Source organism: Salvelinus namaycush, chromosome 12 (assembly GCF_016432855.1).
Source record: "Salvelinus namaycush isolate Seneca chromosome 12, SaNama_1.0, whole genome shotgun sequence".
Lineage (NCBI taxonomy): Eukaryota > Metazoa > Chordata > Actinopteri > Salmoniformes > Salmonidae > Salvelinus > Salvelinus namaycush.
In genome coordinates this window covers 40472191-40490425 of record NC_052318.1, presented here as the reverse complement: position 1 = coordinate 40490425, position 18235 = coordinate 40472191, and the positions used below count along the sequence as shown (strand labels likewise).

The following is an 18235-nucleotide window of genomic DNA, read 5'->3' as shown; positions in this document are numbered from 1 at the left end:
GCGTGTAAGACATTTCCTCCATAGCACTTGTTACGTGCACATTGTGTTGAAACGGTCCCGCAGACAAAGGATGTTCTAAGTCACATTGGCATGGACTCCACCACGGCGCTATATATGTTGACTATCGTCTGTGGCATTTCAACAATGACCTCTGACCTTTTCACTTTCTTTACTTGCTGCATTCCTCTCCTCAGCCAGCCAACCGTTGGTCATCAGTTACCAATGCATTGTGGGGAATGAAAACAGACCGCAGCTGTCACAAAACCAAACAGATCATTCGCCTCGAAAAAGACACTTTCACCAGTCACAGAGGAGCAACATAAACAATACAGTGGGTTAGGTTTCTGTAGCTGTGTGTGGATGTACAGTATGGGAGAATCACAGTGTCTGTGGGTTCGTCTGTTCAAACACGTTGCCAATACGCTTCCTCTTCTTGAGTACACCTCTTTGTGCTGTTGTCCTCCTTCCTCTGTGAAACTTTATATACAGAAAAGTGAACTATTTCAATGCTAAGGCATTGTAGAGTGAGTGAGAGCATGGGGTAAAGGAAGAGTAGATCCTTCATTTCGAAGACAAACACAAAACATATCCTAAATACCAGTACCTAGATCTCATCTAGACTCCAAAACAGAGAACATACAACACTGACAAGAAAACAGTGCCTAACAGAAATCTGAACTGAAATATCTACAAATGAGTTAGGAAATCATTATATTATATCATCTGTAAAGGGTGACAGTGGTAGAAATCTTGCTTTGATATTTGCTCAAGTGGTTTTGGTTTTAAGACTGACATACCCCTAAAACAAAGGTTATCACGCACCACACACAAGCAGACGTACTGCTTGCGCGTACGCACGCACGCAAAAACACGTTCACTCACGCAAATATATACACACACACAGACACACACACTAACAATTTGAAAAGTTTTGACATTTCATATCTAGTGTCAGCTCTCACTTTGAGTGAGAGGCGACACTGAGCCGCTGCCACTGTGAGTCCATCAGTTTAACGGCCCTCATGTCCAGCCCTCTTGGACCCAATCATAGGGTTCAAAGCAGGGAAGAGGTCCCACCCCCACCAATACACAACCACCCCTCCATCCATCCACAGTGGCAGACCACTGTACAGTACAGTCCATAGGGCAGGAGGGTGAGGGCAGCCATCCCGACAGTCAGTCATAGAGAGGGAGGTGGGAGGATAAGGGTGTGGAGGGAGCTAGAGGGACAGTTGGATTTCTACGTTGAAAACAGCAGTCTATTTGTTGATACTGCGTCTATGCCAGCTGGGCCGTCTAGGTGTCTCCCTCATACTTTGTAGTAGATGTTGGCTGGGCTCTGGGGGGGCATCTCCTGGACGATGTAGACGGGGTGACCGTAGTCCCCGCTCACCTTCTCGTAGTGCGGGCAGTAAGCCTGGTCTGAAGTCCGCAGCGGGATGATGATGTCACTGGGCTCCGAGCCGTTGTTTCCTCCGGCGGAGGAGCCGGCCCCGTTGTTGCTGCCCCTCTTGGGGGTTAGGGTGGCCAGGGTCAGGGTGGGGTGATGGGTCTCAGAGTGCTTGTTCTGTCGCCAGCGGTAACACACCACACAGATGACAGACGTCACGATGAGGAGGAAGGCTCCGCCCCCTGCCGCTCCAGTGATCACCGCCACGTTAGAGGAAGGTAAAGGGTTGTTCCCCTCACCCTCTCCACCAGCCTTGGGCGTGGTACCGTTCCCTGTTAGGGAAGAGGGGTTAGAATCAATGACTGATACTGTAGATACTGTATCACTAAACCAGTGAGGAGAGTACTGTACTGTAGACTTACCTTTGGGGTGGAAGCGGTTTGAGTCTGGTTTGGGTTTGGGTGGGAGGCCATATGCAGCTATGGGAAATCACACAGTTTCTTTAGGGTTGTGAACAACATTACATAGCACGGTTTCATGAATATTGTTACAAAATCTGTACAAGAATATGCCAGACCCCATGCAGATTCCTTTATATGAGGATGATTACTATTGAAAGACTAATTACTGCAAATCAAAGAGAATATATATATTTAACAGTAAGGATGGTGATGATACTCACTCTGTCCCACTTTGAGAATCACCTTCATCCCTCGTGTCACACACACTCCTCCTCTCGTGCTGTCCAGCCCCTGCCTCGTCCCATCAGAGGTAGCTAAGAGAGGAAGAGGAGGAGTGGAAGACTACCGTTAGAGAGATACCTAACACTATCCCCCACACATGTCAAACTATGCAGTTGAAGTCAATATTGTCAGGTTGGGTTACCTCAGCAGCAAACGACATGGAGTCAAAAGCCCTCAAATTATTCCCATCTTTTTTCACACATGGTAATACATACATTCTGAAACCACACTTACACACTCTGTAACGTGACACACTTCAACACGTAACATCAGGCAAGCTCACACACACACACACACACACACACACACACACACACACACACACACACACACACACACACACACACACACACACACACACACACACACACACACACACACACACACACACACACACACACACACACACACACACACACACACACACACACAACCATGGCACAGCTGGGCCTTCTGGTCAGGGGGACAAGGTCAAAGCAGGAAGCCAGAAGCCTTGCCTCAGACACAATGTGAACCCAAACCCACAGCCATGTTCTATCAGACACACTGTGAACCCAAACCCACAGTAATATCCCATATCACCCACACAATACCCCAGACACACTCAGCACCACAACCCAGCCACATCCCCTGACCTTTTAAACCCAAACCCAGTCATTTTAATCCAAACCAAGACCAGTGGCCATTTAAACCCTCATCAGCCATAATCACACCACATGACACCCTCCTACAGCCTCTACCTCCTATTTACCGCTTGAGGCTATAGATTACAACAGTAGGTAAAGTATAGATGTAAGGAAAGGTATCTCTCTCTCTCTCCCGTCTCCCTCCCTCATTCTCTTCCAATTAGAAGGTGTAAAAACCATAAATGAAAGAGTGATAGAACAGAAGAGCAATAAATAATGGAATGATAGAGAACAGAAAGCATGTTAGGTTAATTAAATGAGAAGCAGAAAGAAGAGAGACGCAAGGAGGAGTGAGTAATGGAGATGATGACCAAGTCTGGGGCGAGACAGAGAAGAAGAGCAGAGAGAAAGAGCAAAGGAGAAAAGGAGGAGCCCGTAATGGAGATGATGACCAAGTCTGGGGCGAGACAGAGAGGAAGAGCAGAGAGAAAGAGCAAAGGAGAAAAGGAGGAGCCCATAATGGAGATGATGACCAAGTCTGGGGCGAGACAGAGAGGAAGAGCAGAGAGAAAGAGCAAAGGAGAAAAGGAGGAGCCCGTAATGGAGATGATGATCTGTGGTGAAGGAGAGAAAGAGAGAGAGCGTGATGTACAGCCACGGACAGAAACAGGCGGAAGTTGCTCGGAAAACCCCCCAACACAAGACAAAAGGGAAAGTTGTTAATACATTTAAATAAAACAAGACTGACCCATTAACACACGAGCACACCCATTCTGTAACAGAGGAGGATTTATACACAGACAAGCGACAGGAGGAGGGGACGGGGGGGGTATTTTCGCCTCTGGCATATCCTAAATTGACCCAGCGAGTGACCCACTTAGCCCCACCCCCCCTCCTCCCCTTGCCAAACCTCCCCCTCTCTTCTAAGTGAGAGAGCAGCTAAGGGATTGACCTATGTTGACCAAGGAGTGTAACTCCAAAAGATGGGTTTACCCCGCCTTTAACCGGGCTAAATCGTGAACCGTTTAACCCATCCCATGTGAAATTAAAGAAATCTCTGTGCCTTGCATAAACCCTTTTCCCCACACAACAACCCACCTGGACAAAAGGAATGCATATGTGAGGATGCTGTTAATTGACTACAGGTCGGCCTTCAATACCATAGTGCCCTACACCAGGTGTCGCAGGAAGGCTAAGTAGATCATCAGGGACCCCAGCCACCCAAGCCATGCCCTGTTCTCCCCGCTTCAATCACTCAGACACGGGCAGTACACTTACCTTACCTGATGCTCCCCCTATGGACATTCTTATTACACACTCTGAATCTGAAAACATAATTTTAATTCAGTTCAGCGGATTCAGGCTTTAGTTGTGCCCACGTCAGCTGTCACTCTGCCCAATGGGCCAGTCTCCATCAGCCGTAGTAGCACATACAGACACATTGGGAAGCTACATTAGGGCCAAGTTGGTAACCAGGGCAGGCAGTCTCTCTCTCGCCCACTCTGTTCACCAGGGTGTTAAAACAGGGACACTGTCCTGCGGGAGGTCACTGAACTCGCCTTGCAACATGCAGTCAACGTGCAGTCAACGTAACGCCATAGCAGTCAACGTGCAGTCAACGTAACGCCATAGCAGTCAACGTGCAGTCAACGTAACGCCATAGCAGTCAACGTGCAGTCAACGTAACGCCATAGCAGTCAACGTGCAGTCAACGTAACGCCATAGCAGTCAACGTGCAGTCAATGTAACGCCATAGCAGTCAACGTGCAGTCAACGTAACGCCATAGCGGTCAACGTGCAGTCAATGTAGCGCCAAAACAGTCAACGTGCAGTCAACGTAACGCCATAGCGGTCAACGTACAGTCAATGTAACGCCATAGCAGTCAACGTGCAGTCAATGTAACGCCATAGCAGTCAACGTGCAGTCAACGTAACGCCATAGCGGTCAACGTGCAGTCAACGTAGTGCCATAACAGTCAACGTGCAGTCAATGTAGCGCCATAGCGGTCAACGTACAGTCAACGTAACGCCATAGCGGTCAACGTACAGTCAACGTAACGCCATAGCAGTCAACGTGCAGTCAATGTAGCGCCATAGCAGTCAACGTGCAGTCAACGTAACGCCATAGCGGTCAACGTGCAGTCAACGTAACGCCATAGCGGTCAACGTGCAGTCAACGTAGTGCCATAACAGTCAACGTGCAGTCAATGTAGCGCCATAGCAGTCAACGTGCAGTCAACGTAACGCCATAGCGGTCAACGTACAGTCAATGTAGCGCCATAGCAGTCAACGTACAGTCAATGTAGCGCCATAGCAGTCAACGTGCAGTCAATGTAGCGCCATAGCAGTCAACGTAACGCCATAGCGGTCAACGTACAGTCAATGTAGCGCCATAGCAGTCAACGTGCAGTCAACGTAACGCCATAGCGGTCAACGTGCAGTCAATGTAGCGCCATAGCAGTCAATGTGCAGTCAATGTAGCGCCATAGCAGTCAACGTGCCGTCAATGTAGCGCCATAGCAGTCAACGTAACGCCATAGCGGTCAACGTACAGTCAATGTAGCGCCATAGCAGTCAACGTGCAGTCAACGTAACGCCATAGCAGTCAACGTACAGTCAATGTAGCGCCATAGCAGTCAACGTGCAGTCAATGTAGCGCCATAGCAGTCAACGTAACGCCATAGCGGTCAACGTACAGTCAACGTAGTGCCATAACAGTCAACGTGCAGTCAATGTAACGCCATAGCGGTCAACGTGCAGTCAACGTAGTGCCATAACAGTCAACGTGCAGTCAATGTAACGCCATAGCGGTCAACGTGCAGTCAACGTAGTGCCATAACAGTCAACGTGCAGTCAATGTAGCGCCATAGCGGTCAACGTACAGTCAACGTAACGCCATAGCGGTCAACGTACAGTCAACGTAACGCCATAGCAGTCAACGTGCAGTCAATGTAGCGCCATAGCAGTCAACGTGCAGTCAACGTAACGCCATAGCGGTCAACGTGCAGTCAACGTAACGCCATAGCGGTCAACGTGCAGTCAACGTAGTGCCATAACAGTCAACGTGCAGTCAATGTAGCGCCATAGCAGTCAACGTGCAGTCAACGTAACGCCATAGCGGTCAACGTACAGTCAATGTAGCGCCATAGCAGTCAACGTACAGTCAATGTAGCGCCATAGCAGTCAACGTGCAGTCAATGTAGCGCCATAGCAGTCAACGTAACGCCATAGCGGTCAACGTACAGTCAATGTAGCGCCATAGCAGTCAACGTGCAGTCAATGTAGCGCCATAGCAGTCAACGTAACGCCATAGCGGTCAACGTACAGTCAATGTAGCGCCAAAACAGTCAACGTGCAGCCAACGTAATGCCATAGCAGTCAACGTGCAGTCAATGTAGCGCCATAGCAGTCAACGTGCAGTCAATGTAGCGCCATAGCAGTCAACGTGCAGTCAATGTAGCGCCATAGCAGTCAACATGCAGTCAATGTAGCGCCATAGCAGTCAACGTGCAGTCAATGTAGCGCCATAGCAGTCAACATGCAGTCAATGTAGCGCCATAGCAGTCAACGTGCAGTCAATGTAGCGCCATAGCAGTCAACGTGCAGTCAATGTAGCGCCAAAACAGTCAACGTACAGCCAACCTAATGCCATGGCAGTCAACGTGCAGTCAATGTAGTGCCATAACAGTCAACGTGCAGTCAATGTAGCGCCATAGCAGTCAACGTGCAGTCAACGTAGCGCCATAGCAGTCAACGTGCAGTCAATGTAGCGCCATAGCAGTCAACGTAACGCCATAGCGGTCAACGTACAGTCAATGTAGCGCCAAAACAGTCAACGTGCAGCCAACGTAATGCCATAGCAGTCAACGTGCAGTCAATGTAGCGCCATAGCAGTCAACGTGCAGTCAATGTAGCGCCATAGCAGTCAACGTGCAGTCAATGTAGCGCCATAGCAGTCAACATGCAGTCAATGTAGCGCCATAGCAGTCAACGTGCAGTCAATGTAGCGCCATAGCAGTCAACATGCAGTCAATGTAGCGCCATAGCAGTCAACGTGCAGTCAATGTAGCGCCATAGCAGTCAACGTGCAGTCAATGTAGCGCCAAAACAGTCAACGTACAGCCAACCTAATGCCATGGCAGTCAACGTGCAGTCAATGTAGTGCCATAACAGTCAACGTGCAGTCAATGTAGCGCCATAGCAGTCAACGTGCAGTCAACGTAACGCCATGGCAGTCAACGTGCAGTCAATGTAGCGCCATAACAGTCAACGTGCAGTCAATGTAACGCCTTAGCAGTCAACGTGCAGTCAATGTAGCGCCATAACAGTCAACGTGCAGTCAACGTAATGCCATGGCAGTCAACGTGCAGTCAACGTAATGCCATGGCAGTCAACGTGCAGTCAACGTAATGCCATGGCAGTCAACGTGCAGTCAACGTTCCCTTACAGGGAAGTGGATAGGTTTGGCTAGAAATGGTTGGAAATCTACACTGCAATCTGCATTTTGTAAAGTACAGTAGCCTAATATCAGCCCATTGTTAACAAGCCTGTTATCTGGTGTTCTAAATGAGGTGCGGTCTGTGTGTAGGCTATGTTCTAAACATGACTCAGCCAAGCTCCATGCAGTACTGTTATCTGCTGTTCTAAATGAGGTGCGGTCTGTGTGTAGGCTATGTTCTAAACATGACTCAGCCAAGCTCCATGCAGTACAGTGCAGTGCAGTTCTATCACTGGTTGGTATAGTGGGGTTGGACTCTGATGTCTGACTCAGATAAGGTTATGTTGTGGCTGGGGGGCACATAAAAAGTGGCAGGCTTTAACATCCATTAAAACAAACTCTGCTCAGCTCACAGAGATGAAGCTTTACACTTGGCTGGCTGTGACAGTAGGTGGAAGGAGGCTAAAATGTATGAATCTAGGATTGACAATAAACCCTTCGCGATGATGTATTGATCGTAACATACTTTTTACTGTGTGCAAGACATTGGCTCCTCCTCCATCTTCACATAGTAACCAGACATATGGTCTAAAACACGTTTCGTATTGTGCTGTATGAGCGCACGTTTACATTCACATGCACTCACCCAAACCTTGTTCACTGCAATAAATTCCCCTGCATATTGATTTAAACGTGCTTCCAACAAGGCAAACAATATACTTATCTTAGGAATCTGGCGACTGGGTTTGATGGAATAGGGTTCCTTGTATTGATACTTAAAGGGACTTTCGGCATTTGCTACATCCATTTTTTTTTTTAACTTATGAATGAATGAAATGTACTGATTGATTCTTGAAGAATATAACTTCTAAATGCCTCATGAGCTTAGTTCAACCATGCCATCAGAACCAAATGTTTGTAAAAAACAAAGTAAATGTAAAACACTATAAAGCCTCAAAACATGTTTAAAAAAATATATATATATTATGGATGGTCAGTCCTTGCATCCATAGCTCTGTCTATGATTGTAAGAGTGGTTACATTTCTCCAGTCCCATCGCTCAGCTTTTTACTGAAACAGGGGCGGAGAACACTCTTATTGTTTCAACTGCTGATTGCCGCTTTAAACACTCAGATTCTCCCCTCTCTATTCTCCCTTACATCTCTGTCCATGCAAGCTTCAAATAATTGGTTTATAGGCTAACCTCTTTCAAATTGAATTTGTGTTTTTTTTTTGTGAGTTGTAACTTGGGCCGAAACTATTTTCCCCAATCTGTGTGGGCAGCAGTGTCTCCGGAGCCAAATAGCAGTAGCCCTGCCTCAGTGCACTAATCTGTAATTCGTGGAGTCACTGAGGACACCGCCTGATTGGACACAAATTGAAACAGATGACGCTTCACCTCTCTTTGATTGGATGAGGCCGTTCACTGAATACTAACTGTGGTTATTAGGCAATAGAAGGCTTGGCAGTTGAAGCAGGTACTCAGATTTAGGGTTAGGGTTCACCTTAGTTGAATAGACAGATTCACATCTGTGACTCAGCATCCCTGTCCTTCCTTGTCTTCCCTCTTTCGCTGTTCCGCTCTGGTTATCACGCTTTCTGTCTCTGCAACCATCTGTGTCTCCGTCTACATCTTCATCACAGAAACCTCTCCCTCATCAGCATTTTACCTCAGGTACATCATTACATTGCAGAGCATGTCTCTCCACATTGGCTAGTTCTGTAGTTATAGGGCATGATGCTGAAGCCCAAAACACAGCCAGCTGATTTCCAATAGAGTTAAAGAAAGACAGACCAAAATAGGACAGGGAGGAAGGGTTGGAAAAGGTGAATCGATGGCAGAAATAAGACAGAAGTGAGAGAGAGCAGGGGAGATGGAAGAAGAGAAGGAGGGAGGAAGGGAGAGAGAGAGGCTGAGAGCACAAACAGGGGGAGTGGGAGGGAGAGAGAGAAGGGAAGACTAAATTAAGAAACAGGGAATGTGGAGAGAGAGATTGAGTGAGAGAGAGAGAGAGAGAGAGATGAGGAGACGTAGAGGCTCTATCAGAGGCTGAAATCTGAAAGGGTTTTCTGGGTCATGGTCCTGTCAGCTCCAGTGGGGATATGGAGAGATAAGACGCTGGTGGAGATAACACACAGGATGAGGAAACACACACAGACACATTGTCAGACAGGCAAAGTGGAAGAGAAAACAGCGGTGCTCCATCAGCTGTGTAATGGGTGATTATGATCTACCTGGATCCCTCGGACAGGTCCACACTGCCCAGGACGCATTACCAAACACATACATCCTTACCCAACTGTCACACAGACACACACACCCTCCAAAACCTATAAGACAAAGACAAAACATAATCATAGCCACCTACGCACAGTACACAAAGACCTGCTCCAATGCCGACACTCCCATGTCCTTAATAAGGGTCTCTTTTCATTCATGTTTCATCCAATTGAGTATATGGTGACGTTAATCATGTTTGTTCATTATGTGAGGCGAATCGTTGTTCCCGCCCGGCAGAGTTGTATTATTGACAGAGGAGCAGGGTGAAATGTTGAACATGTAAAGGGGATTGGAGATCTGAGATAGCGCTACATCATTTAAGGCTCTTTCCCCTCGAGTACAATCAAAAAAGCCTGCCCGCCCCCACACTGCAACCTCACAAAGAGGAGAACAAATACACAATAAAGAGACATTATAGAGAGCCATCCAGCCGAACTAACCCAGTCTGACAACTGAGTCAGATCACAGCCAAGGGGGTAGAGGAGCAGAGAAAGAGAGGAAGCGAGAGAGGGATAGAGGGTGAGAGAGGGTGAGAGAGGGGGAGAGAGGGAAGGAGAGATAGAGATTTGATCAAATCTCTTTTTAAATCGGCGTCTCCACCGACTGTCTCAGTGTAGTCACGTTAGCTGTGTTACTTATGTTTGTGTTACTTATGCCAATGCTAGGCCCATGTGTTAGCTATGTGTGTGTGTGTGTGTGTGTGTCTGTGTGTGTGTGTGTGTGTGTGTGGTAGCAGCATTACACGTGTTAGCTGTGTGTGTGTGTGTGTGTGTGTGTGTGTGTGTGTGTGTGTGTGTGTGTGTGTGTGTGTGTGTGTGTGTGGTGATGATGATGATGGTGGGGGTCTTTTGTGTGTGAGGCGAGAGGATACAGTCTGTTACGTTAGAGCCTGGGAAAAGGAGACGGGCCTCCCCCCTCTCTCTGTTCATTATCCTAATTAGTTTCTTAATGGCATACATTAAAAGTATGTCACTGGTTGGAGGAGGGTAGCAGGACCAATGGGAGAAAAGAAAGGAATAGATATACATCTTCCATATGTAGACAAACACATCTGTTCTATATCTTCTATATGTAGAAAAACACATCTGTTCTATATCTTCTATATGTAGAAAAACACATCTTTTCTATATCTTCTATATGTAGAAAAACACATCTGTTCTATATATTCTATATGTAGAAAAACACATCTTTTCTATATCTTCTATATGTAGAAAAACACATCTGTTCTATATCTTCTATATGTAGAAAAACACATCTGTTCTATATCTTCTATATGTAGAAAAACACATCTGTTCTATATTTTCCATATGTAGAAAAACACATCTGTTCTATATGTAGAAAAACACATCTGTTGTATATCTTCCATATGTTCTTCATGTCAGATATGAGTATCAAGGTCAACTTCTAAGCCATAAAAAAAAAAAATATTTCAGACACGCTAATGTTTAAAAGGTATTTCCTGGTTGTAGGCTCTCTGTCAGGCCTCAGATGCACATGAGGTGGGCTGACTGGCACCTGAGAGGTCTCAGTCTGTCTCTAGTACCTGAAGAGAAGAGGCACAGTCAGATCAGGGATGGTGAAGAGATCCTCTTCCTGAAGCCATTACATCATCACCCTCACGCTCCACACAGGCAGATTATTTGGCCTTTTCTACGTCTATTAAAGACTTGGCTGGGGGACTGTACACCATACCGAGAATTAAGCCTCTGGCATGACAGCAAATCCCATAGCCTTAGGGGTGGTAGCAGAATGTGTGTGTGTGTGTGTGTGCGCGCGCATGCGTGTGTGTGTGTGTGTGTGTGTGTGTGTGTGTGTGTGTGCGCGTGTGTGTGCGGTCGTGCATGCGTGTGTGTGCGTGTGTGTGTGAGAGAGAGAGAGAGAGAGAGATACGCAGATCTACAAGTGCCTGTTCAAGCATGAGCTCCACCATGTTACAGTTAATACCGCAGTTACAGAGATCAACTCTGTATTACCCTGGTATCCTCTCTCTCTCCTCCTCCCTCTCTGTGTCTCTGTCTCTGTCTCTGTCTCTGTGTCTGTGTCTGTGTCTGTGTCTGTGTCTGTGTCTGTGTCTGTGTCTGTCTCTTTCTTCCCCCCCTCCATCCTTGTCCCTAGTGAACAGCTGGTGGAGTGAATTCCCCCAATCCCCTGACCACTGTAATCTCTCTCTCTGCTCACACGAATGTCTGTAAAAACAATGTCTGTGCGTGTGTCAGTGTGTGTGAGAGAGAGAGTCCCTGCAGATTTCCTGCCTCCGTGTTTAAAAAGTGTGTGAACGTCTGTGTTAATGTGAGTTGCTGGCACAACCAGAAGGTTATTGAATCACTGTGTTAAACCTTTTCAATCCAATTTTTTTGAGAATTTTACGGCATGACATTTATCAGCGAAGAAAACACACACACACATGATGTTCGGTAAAGCACATGCAGAAAAACATAGAGATGGATGCTTTAATAGACAAGCAGATACAAAGGCCATTTCTCATTTCTGTTGCTCTCTCTCTCTCTCTCTCTCTGCACACAAACACTCACAACTACAGCGTGGTTCGGTTCTGATTGTTGACCTAGATCGGGGAAGCGACATGTCACTTTGTGTTATTCACAGTCATCACACAGCCCCTCTCTTACACACACGGAACAGTGACTGGACTGTTACTAGCGAGTGTTCCATGTTCTCTCACAGTCTCTCTCTCACAGTCTCTCTCTCACAGTCTCTCTCTCTCTCACAGTCTCTCTCTCTCTCTCTCACAGTCTCTCACAGTCTCTCTCTCTCACAGTCTCACAGTCTCTCTCTCACAGTCTCACAGTCTCTCTCTCTCACAGTCTCTCTCTCTCTCTCTCACAGTCTCACAGTCTCACAGTCTCACACTCACAGTCTCTCTCTCTCTCTCTCTCACAGTCTCACAGTCTCTCTCTCACAGTCTCACAGTCTCTCTCTCACAGTCTCACAGTCTCTCTCTCTCACACAGTCTCTCTCTCTCTCTCTCACAGTCTCACAGTCTCTCTCTCTCTCTCTCACAGTCTCTCACAGTCTCTCTCTCTCACAGTCTCACAGTCTCTCTCTCTCACAGTCTCACAGTCTCTCTCTCTCACAGTCTCACAGTCTCTCTCTCTCACAGTCTCACAGTCTCTCTCTCTCACAGTCTCTCTCTCTCTCTCTCACAGTCTCTCTCTCTCACAGTCTCACAGTCTCTCTCTCACAGTCTCACAGTCTCTCTCTCTCTCACACAGTCTCTCTCTCTCTCTCTCTCTCTCTCTCTCACACAGTCTCTCTCTCTCTCTCACAGTCTCACAGTCTCACAGTCTCTCTCTCACACAGTCTCTCTCTCACACAGTCTCTCTCTCACACAGTCTCTCTCTCACACAGTCTCTCTCTCTCTCTCTCTCTCTCTCTCTCTCTCTCTCTCTCTCTCTCTCTCTCTCTCACACAGTCTCTCTCTCACACAGTCTCTCTCTCACACAGTCTCTCTCTCACACAGTCTCTCTCTCACACAGTCTCTCTCTCACACAGTCTCTCTCTCTCTCTCTCTCTCTCTCTCTCTCTCTCTCTCTCGAATAAGGGTTTCAAATTTGGGGGAAATGACACTCTCTAATTGTTTTATATTTTTGACATTTTGTCAGGAAATGCAGCTCCGTCTCAGGTTCTGCTATTGTGCAATGTACATATTGCCAAAGCTTATTTTGGATATTTACAATATAACAATAAAAATAAGAATCAAAATTTTCAACGGGACAACAGTAACAACAATAACCAAGTGTCAAAATAACCATACATTCAACAATAACAATAAGCATACAGTAGAGTACATCTGCAGGTTGATTGGTCTGTCAGACACTGTCCCTCAACTTATGGCAGTCTCTAACCCTCTTCCTCTCCCTCTCTCGTCCTCTTACAAAAACCATGGCAAACCATATTTACATGCAGGCATACACGCATGCGGAGACACGCACACGCACACACTGAGCGAGCAAACGGTCTGCTCCTTTTCGCTATTTCAGCTTAACACTGATAAATAATCCAACTAGCTCCTCAATTATTAACCTCTCTACACAGCACACACTGATGCATTATGACACCATAAAACAGACTGTCAATGGCCAACCTGCCAGCAGCCAACACACTCTTACCCAGTGTGTGTCATGCACAGTCAGTCAAAACACACCCACCCATGCAGGCATGTACAGGCATGCACACAAGCACAGACAGTCACACTTGGAGCATCAGCTTGATAAAATGGCACACACAGACAGACGCCCTCCACTGTGAGGCGAGTCATTTAGACTGTGTGTTTGGCTTGATGTGATCATGGTGCAGCATTGTTTGACTGCCTCTCTCATGTTGTTTTGTTTGACTGCCTCTCTCATGTTGTTTTGTTTGACTGCCTCTCTCATGTTGTTTTGTTTGACTGCCTCTCTCATGTTGTTTTGTTTGACTGCCTCTCTCATGTTGTTTTGTTTGACTGCCTCTCTCATGTTGTTTTGTTTGACTGCCTCTCTCATGTTGTTTTGTTTGACTGCCTCTCTCATGTTGTTTTGTTTGACTGCCTCTCTCATGTTGTTTTTGGGGATGGCTGAAGTGCTCCCGCGGGAGCCGTATGACTGCTGAGTGATCAAACCAAGTCGACGGAGCTCCTATAACAGCCGTACTCTAAGACAACAGAGCAGGAGAACGCTCACTAAATACTCTGACAGTAAAACACCTCTATGCAATCTAATATTCTTACTACATACCTGCATCCACTTGTCTGACTATATCTAACGAGAATCACTTGTGAGCACAATGCTTCACAAAGATAGACACACAACTGTACCTACACACACCAGTTAAAACCCAAAGTTAGAAAAGTTAACACACACCTGCAGCTTTGGCCCTAAGTTCCACACTGTAAAAAATGTTATTCACCATGTGAATGTCCCCACCTGGGATTTGAACACACAACCTCTTGGTTCACAGCATGCTGAGCTTCCTGAGCTTCCTGATACACCACCATGTCCAGGTCAATGACCGATTTCACCTGTATTGCTACACTTTGCACTTCAAAGTAAATCTCAACTCTGTTAAAAGTACACTCAAGAAAAACTAATTGCATTAATCATAGTGATTCAGGAGTAACATGAAAGCAGAATAATATTCCCCACTAACTTTATTAGACAACTAGACAGAAAAACCTCAGATTGATGGAATAAGTCAATCAAATCCATGATGAGAGAACAGTCAGATGGACTGATACCTGACACCGACATGGTGGAGTAGCAGGAAGATCGGAATGCCATGAACCAAGAGGTAGTGAGTTCAAATCCCAGGTGAGGACATGTTGAATAATAACTACTGTATAACTTAACATGCACAATGTAATCATGTAAGTTAAAAGCACTGTTTGTGTGTGTAACCAGCTTTCTTTAGTTAAGATGCCCAAATTATAATTTAGAATTGAGAAAACACACCATTTTAAATTGACTAGGTTTTCTCAAGTTGGAGCTAAGTTTTGGCCAACATTTTTTGTTCAGGTAACACTTGGACCAAAAAGTTTAGTAAACAAACAAAAAAAAGGCTGTGGAACCAGTTACTTAATAATAATAAGTTGAAACAACTTGTTTTTTGTGTGTGTTTTTATAGTCCATGTTGGCTGGCTAGGCTGGTTTGGTGTGGGCAGTGGTGGCCTATGGCTGCTTGACTCTGAGCTGTGGGCTGGAGACCCAGTCAACTGGGTCATTCCCCCATTGCCCACTGTGCCCTTGAGCTCTCTACCATGCATTACTGCCAATTAAACACCAGTGCTCAAACGACCTCAACATGTTGATGCAAATATGTAAAACAGCAGGCCGGTGAATGAACTCCCTCACCCAGCTTTTTCTCTCTAGGTACTCCAACTCATTACTGCCATATTGGAAAAATTAACAAATGCCAATATAGGTTAACTAAATGTGATTTCCCCATGGTTAGATTACCCCCCCCCCCCACACACAGATGTAAAAACAAAGCCAGAAGGCTCACATCAAAAAACACAACCATTTAACGTTTAAAAACTTAATTGAAAAAAAATATATTGTCTATATGCAGTGAGGTGAGAAATATTTTCCAAGTACTCTTGTTTGGATTTGCAATACAAGAGTGTGTCATCATGCCTTTCCATATCTCCTCAGTGTGGGGAGTGGGTGTGATGAGTGGCACTCAGTCTGACTGTCATGGCTGGATCAGAGCAGGTAGAGCTCAGTCTGACTGTCATGGCTGGATCAGAGCAGGTAGAGCTCAGTCTGACTGTCATGGCTGGATCAGAGCAGGTAGAGCTCAGTCTGACTGTCATGGCTGGATCAGAGCATGTAGAGCTCAGTCTGACGGTCATGGCTGGATCAGAGCAGGTAGAGCTCAGTCTGACTGTCATGGCTGGATCAGAGCATGTAGAGCTCAGTCTGACTGTCATGGCTGGATCAGAGCAGGTAGAGCTCAGTCTGACTGTCATGGCTGGATCAGAGCATGTAGAGCTCAGTCTGACGGTCATGGCTGGATCAGAGCAGGTAGAGCTCAGTCTGACTGTCATGGCTGGATCAGAGCAGGTAGAGCTCAGTCTGACTGTCATGGCTGGATCAGAGCAGGAAGAGCTCAGTCTGACTGTCATGGCTGGTTCAGAGCAGGTAGAGCTCAGTCTGCTGATCTGCTCTTGTCATGCAGGGGAGTACACACACTGCTAAGCCCCAGGCCTCTAATACACACAAACACACACTGTCTATTACAGAGCTAGGAGAGAGGCTAGAAAACGGAGGTGCAGTGGCACTGCTCAACTCTGCTCAACTCTGCTCAACTCTGCTCAACTCTGCTCAACTCTGCTCAACTCTGCTCAACTCTGCTCAACTCTGCTCAATCTGTGTCCCTCATTGTGAGACATATGGAAATACTTTCTCATGGAGACACAGAAATACATCACAAACTGGAAAGTTCTGGAATGATAGTGCTTCCATAGTGCTTACCACACATTTCTAAAATGTTTCCCTTTCTCACATCTCTCTCACATCTCTCTCACCTCTCTCTCACACACACACACACACACACACACACACACACACACACACACACACACACACACACACACACACACACACACACACACACACACACACACACACACACACACACACACACACACACACACACACACACACACACACACACACACACATCACACATCACACTACCTATGATGTAGTAGTCCGTCAGGGTCTTGAACTCGTGTCCCCACAGGTTGGGGGAGAACTCCTGGAACTTGATGGTGAAGCGCATGTCACTGTTGGGCTTGTCACAGGTGAGCAGCAGGTTTGGCGCGCCCATCACCTCACAGCGGTCGGCCTGCTCGCGCATGGACACCAGGTACAGCTTGTAGTACTCATACTCACTGGGGGAGCGGGGGCCTGGGGGGTTGGAGGCTGGGCAGATCAGGTCCAGACGATCCCCTATCTGGGGGTACAACACATACCCCCTGTCATCCTGGAACCTGCAGAGGGAGACAGAGAGAGGTGAGAATGGTATCCATGGCAACAAATGATTGACAGTGTGATATTTACCCATCTCTGTGTCTGACAGCTTGTGTTTGGAGAGGAGGCCTCTCATCTATTCATGGCACAGTTTGGAGGCACAGACGAGTGCCTGTGGGAGCACTGGGTGTGTGGGTACATGCATGGCTGTGGGAGTGGTATGTGCGTTTCCTTCTGTGGATGAATGTGTGTTGGTGTGTGAGTGAGAGAGAGAGTGAGAGAGAGAGAGAGAGATCATCAGATTAGTCTTCTGCCAAGAATCCCAATAAACGCCCCAATCAACCACTAGCCTTTATTCTGGTAACCAGTAGCTCATGACTGGTAATATTCTCACTGGTTATGTTTCATTTAATAAATCAGATGAGAAAGTGGTTGAAAGGACAAAAAAAAGGAGATAGAGCTACTGAATAAGTGCTAAAAAAATTACAAGTTCTATTGTCACATACACCTGATAGGTGCAGTGAAATGTGTTGTTTTACACGGTAAGCCATAGTAGTATGATAGGTGCAGTGAAATGTGTTGTTTTACACGGTAAGCCATAGTAGTATGATAGGTGCAGTGAAATGTGTTATTTTACACGGTCAGCCATAGTAGTATGATAGGTGCAGTGAAATGTGTTATTTTACACGGTCAGCCATAGTAGTATGATAGGTGCAGTGAAATGTTTTGTTTTACAAGGTCAGCCATAGTAGTATGATAGGTGCAGTGAAATGTGTTGTTTTACAAGGTCAGCCATAGTAGTAGGCCCCCTGGATCAGAGCAGGTAGAGCTCAGTCTGACTGTCATGGCTGGATCAGAGCATGTAGAGCTCAGTCTGACGGTCATGGCTGGATCAGAGCAGGTAGAGCTCAGTCTGACTGTCATGGCTGGATCAGAGCATGTAGAGCTCAGTCTGACTGTCATGGCTGGATCAGAGCATGTAGAGCTCAGTCTGGCTGGATCAGAGCATGTAGAGCTCACCTTTAAGTAACATCAATATACATTGATTTGATATGATTTCAACTGATTTAGATTTTCTTCTAAATGTACATGCCCCCATCACTTCCATTGACTGTTAGCTGTGGTGTCTAAGGTTAGCTGATGTTACAAGTGACTGTGAGCTGTGGTGTCTAAGGTTAGCTGATGTTTCTAGTGACTGTTTAAAGAAAACTGATCCATGGATTCAAAAAAAAGGTGCTATCTAGCACCAAAGAGGGTTCTTCGGCTGTACCCATAGGAGAACCCTTTGAAG

The 18235-nt window shown here is 46.4% G+C and overlaps 1 protein-coding gene across 1 annotated transcript in view; it reads right to left on the bottom strand.

The window, feature by feature from the left end:
* Window positions 1–1309: 1309 nt before the first annotated feature.
* LOC120057541 (ephrin-B3-like) overlaps window positions 1310–18235 on the bottom strand; it is a 31298-nt gene continuing 14372 nt past the window's right edge. Inside the window, exons 2-5 of the mRNA XM_039006133.1 lie at window positions 16669–16964; window positions 2073–2165; window positions 1828–1869; window positions 1310–1752 (exon numbers count right to left, since the gene is read on the bottom strand). Coding sequence (XP_038862061.1) covers window positions 1310–1752; window positions 1828–1869; window positions 2073–2165; window positions 16669–16964 — 874 coding nt within the window. The remainder of the gene's footprint in view (window positions 1753–1827; window positions 1870–2072; window positions 2166–16668; window positions 16965–18235) is intronic.